This window comes from Nicotiana tabacum, chromosome 23 (assembly GCF_000715075.1).
Source record: "Nicotiana tabacum cultivar K326 chromosome 23, ASM71507v2, whole genome shotgun sequence".
In the NCBI taxonomy this organism is placed as follows: domain Eukaryota; kingdom Viridiplantae; phylum Streptophyta; class Magnoliopsida; order Solanales; family Solanaceae; genus Nicotiana; species Nicotiana tabacum.
Window position 1 is genome coordinate 64,213,950 of NC_134102.1, and position 4,423 is coordinate 64,218,372.

At 34.3% G+C, this 4,423-nt stretch overlaps 1 protein-coding gene across 1 annotated transcript; it reads right to left on the reverse strand.

Moving 5' to 3' along the window:
* Window positions 1-1,286: 1,286 nt before the first annotated feature.
* LOC107797908 (putative aspartic proteinase GIP2) lies at window positions 1,287-3,344 on the reverse strand. The gene is made up of 2 exons (XM_016620823.2): window positions 1,726-3,344; window positions 1,287-1,412 (listed from the first exon to the last, which is right to left on the reverse strand). Exon 1 carries the CDS (start codon window positions 3,221-3,223, stop codon window positions 1,895-1,897), a length of 1,329 nt encoding a protein of 442 aa, XP_016476309.2. The 5' UTR covers window positions 3,224-3,344; the 3' UTR covers window positions 1,287-1,412; window positions 1,726-1,894.
* Between the last annotated feature and the right edge of the window lie 1,079 nt (window positions 3,345-4,423).

Here is a 4,423-nt window from a genome sequence, read left to right on the forward strand (position 1 = left end):
CAGAAATATGATTACATTCATAGCCTAAAAATCTATGATTGAGCCAAAGAATATAAAAGAGGCACTTGAAGATGCTGACTGGATAGTGGTTATGCAAGGGGAACTTAACCAATTTGAAAGAAATAAAGTACGAAACATGGTTCCTAGACCAGATGATAGGACACTCATTGGACTAGATGGGTTTTCAGAAACAAGCTAGAGAAACAAGGCAATATCACTAGAAACAAGCCAAAGCTGGTTGTGCAGGGATACAATCAAGAAGAAGGCATCGACTATGATGAGACATTTGCTCCAGTTCCTAGAATGGAGAGAATTTGAATGCTCATTGCATTTGCATCCTACATAGGTTTCAAGTTGTATCAAATAGATATGGAAAGTGCTTTCTGAATAGGTATTTGAAAGAGGAAGTGTTTGTGTGTCAGCCTCCAAGATTTGAGAGTCACAAGTTTCGAGATCATGTGTTCAAATTGGACAAAGTACTACATGGCTTAAAGCAAGCGCCAAGAACATGGTATAAAAGGTCATCAAAATTTCTCCTGGAGAATGGGTTCTCACACGGTAAAATTGACAACACTCTATTTTTTGTTGAATGCGGCAAGAACTTGTTGATTATTTTTATGTTGATGATATCATCTTTGGGGCTACAAATGAATCTTTGTGCAATGAGTTTGCTAAACTCATGAGGAGTGAATTTGAGATGAGTATGATTAGAGAATTGAATTTTATCCTTGGACTACAAGTTAAGCAGACTGTAAAAGGAACAATGATACATCAATAGAAGTACATCAAGGAGTTGATCAAAGAGATTTGAGATGGACAATGCAAAGACAATCGATGCTCCCATAGTAATTGCAACTAGGCTATAGCTATAACCTAAAATTGCTCATTGAAGTTAGTGAAGTTTTGAGACAAACTAGTTTTTACTCCCTCGAGTAAGGAGGTTTTTCACGTAAAAATTACTGAGTTATTTAATTTTCGCACTTGAATTTCACTTTTTGTCTGTTTACTTAGTTCAAATAACCAGGTTCATTGAGATCACGAAAACCGCGTAAGACATAATTCAATACCCCTTCTTGTGTCTGAGTGAACCTTAAGTAATAGTGACATAAGAGAGATGGGGTTTGGGGTAGTGGTGATGCCAAAATTTTCACTTAAGGGATTCACAATATAAAAAAATTACCACACGAAGAGCAAACGGATTGTTAAGGGAATTAAACATCTACATGTACATAAGTAAAAATTTAGACATTGTATATAAAAAATTAACAACACGGAGAGCTCTTGAGTTGTGTCATAGGGATTTAACGTATCACTATATATACATAAAAAACAATGCAGACCTTATATATAAGTGTAATTTATGCCCCTGGTGGTGGTCATCAGAAAGAGCTTAATTTCCGGAAGCAAGTCTCCTGCTAACATATATTGTAAAGCATGAGATCGAGAATGAAGCTTGATGACAAAAATTCAGATCTAAATTTTTATTATAACGGTATAAAATTAGACGTTATATAAAATTAGAAACGCTATCAAAATGCAAAATAAAATAAATAAATAAATAAAACGCAAAATTCGCTGCATCGAAGAACATTGTACTCATTGCATTATCATATTGAGAAGTTGCTCCTTTTTAGTTGTAATAATTAAATTGAATACAATTTTTTTTATAAGAATGCGGAGATGTTAATCAACTTCACATGGCACAAAGCTATATGATAATATTACCTTATTGAAAAAGCAACTTCATCTCTTCTGAAGATTGCACTAAATCGTGATGTGTAAGATCATCAAAGTAGGTATGAAGATTATTGAATAAGAAAGATAAAATGACCCTTTCCTTAGTCAGTAAGCCTGTTCCACCATTAAGTGATTGAGAAGGGCAAATGACGATTCTCTACGCATAGTTATGATTAGAGCACATAGTTTGACGGAAAAAGAGAGAATTACTGAAACCAATTCTTCCTCTAGAAAGATCAAATTCCACGAGGTTGTCCTGCATTTGATATCCACCAATGACAATTGCTTGTCCCAATGCTTCGTCTCGTTCAACAAACGCTAAGCATATTACTTTCTCGGTAACTTTAACCAACGAATTTGCTCCAGTAATTGTCCAATACACATTTGGCTTGTGCAAGACGAGATTAATTTCTGGAGCATTGTAACCTAACCGTGACATACCAATATATGTCGAGTCAAAACAAGTTTTAAAGGGTTGCACTGAGGAGACTGTCTTCACCTCTTCTGGCATCTCGTTAACGAAAGCTTTACTTACAGCACTATAAACAGAAGCCTCCAATACAGTGTAAGGAACGGCAGTGCTGATTTTCGTCCCACCTTCTTCATCATTTTCATCCAATGAGAGCAATGTTTTATTTAGGGGCAATGTTTTTCCATTAATTCTTATGGAAGAAACTTGAATATAATACTCTGATGAGGCCCGATTGATGCGTGTATAATGTGGGTAGGTAATGGTAATATAATGTGGGAGGGTAATCATAGGTGTATAGATAAGATCTTGTGATGCGTCAAAGGCAAGGCTGAAGTAATAAGGGCTATGTCCAATGAAAATTACACCATTTCGTTCGGTTGAAGAACTCAAGCAAATGGCAAACTTTCTGCTGAATCTAAAAGCTGATGCAAATTGAGTAGCAAATGATACCGGACTCTGCTGCCCGAAACCAACCATTCCCTTCACATCTTTACCAAGATTTTGGGTTAAATTGGTAGTCGAACAGCTGAAGATAAACCTTGGCACAGTTGCAACAGGGCCTGGAATGGATCCACTAATGGATTGTATGGACAAAACATCCTCGGCAATTTCACCGCTAGTGGACGACATAGCATCCATAGATGGATTTACAACAAGGTTATAGCATGCGGCGTTGTTGCAACCTGGCCGTGTAGTATTTTCGAAACAATATCCACATGCGGTTGACCTAGCTAGATTACATTGCCTTGAATTGCAACGAGCTGGCTTGTACGTAGAGCTTTTGTAGCCTTGTTCACAATCCACCCATAGGCTTTCGCCACCAAGATGGACGGCTAGTTTAAGGGGGACAAGAGGTGTTCTTTGGTGAACTTCAGTGATGTATTCTAGAGTGGAAGGGTCTTTCTTAACTGCAAGGAATAAAGTTTTAGGATGAAAAGTGGTTTGAGCTAGACAAGTTGATATGATGAGAAAGAAACAGAACTGAAAGAGATGCAGGTAGCTGGAGGACGACATTGGAATATCAATGAGTTTAGTTAAAAGGAAGAATCATTTAAGCAATGGCTCCAGTGAGATATTATGGATATATCTTAAGGGATGTATTTATAGCTAAAGGATGTAATTTAGAAAAGCTTCGCTAATCCGTTGAATAAGCTTGATCCTTAATGTTCAATCAACTAAGAAGTTTCTTGATATGAAATCAACCCTTTGTATTAGGGGTGTACGTGTAGGTTTGGTTCGGATTTTTCAATTATCAAACCAAACCAATGGTGTCGGGTTTTTAAATTTATAAACCAAACCAAACCAACAAAGTCGGATTTTTCAATCTCGGTTTTTCTCGGATTTTTCCGGTTTTCAGATTTTTTTTCCTGTAAAGTCTTCATAGCATAAAATATGTAACTTGTGTTCCAAATATTTCTTAAGTCCTAGTAAAATACAACTATATAATGTGTTTTCCAAGAAACTAATAAAACAATATGAGATAAGTCATAGCATTATACTAAAATATTCAATAACAAAGATAAAATAATAAAATTACATAAAATAAATATTGCTAATTAATAAGCCATAATGAAAATTAACATAATCTAAAAATACTATATGGGTTATGCTAAAATAAGTATAGCTAATAAGTACTAATATTAATTACGTAACTAAGCACTAAAGAAAAAGATAAACTAAGTTATGTATTTTCATTATAAACTAATGTAAAACTAAAATAATTATCCAACACTATCGTCATTCCTAGTATTGAATTAAATTTCTTTTGTTAGCATAAGTATTGATTTGAACTTTGTTTGAGTTACTACATTTATTGGCTATAAAATTTATTTACCATTCAAGAATGTTAAGTGTAAACTTGAAATAATACGATAAAAGATAAAATTGTGAAAAAGTTTAAGAAATATTTATAAATTACATTACAATAAATATTTATATGTATAAAATATTTTTTAAAATTATATAAATGTACTATCGGGTTGGTTTGACTTTTTTTAGTTAAAACCAAACCAAACCAATTATGGTCATGTTTTATTTTCCAATACCAAACCACATCAAAAAAAAATTCCGGTTTGACTTAAATTATCGATTTATCGATTTTCTTTGTACACCCATCAACTTCATAATGCCGGTTTGCAATTCCGTATGGAAACTTCAATAGCTGCCTCTCTTCCCCGTTAATTAATTATCATTAAGCTTGCTGCCCAACAAAGC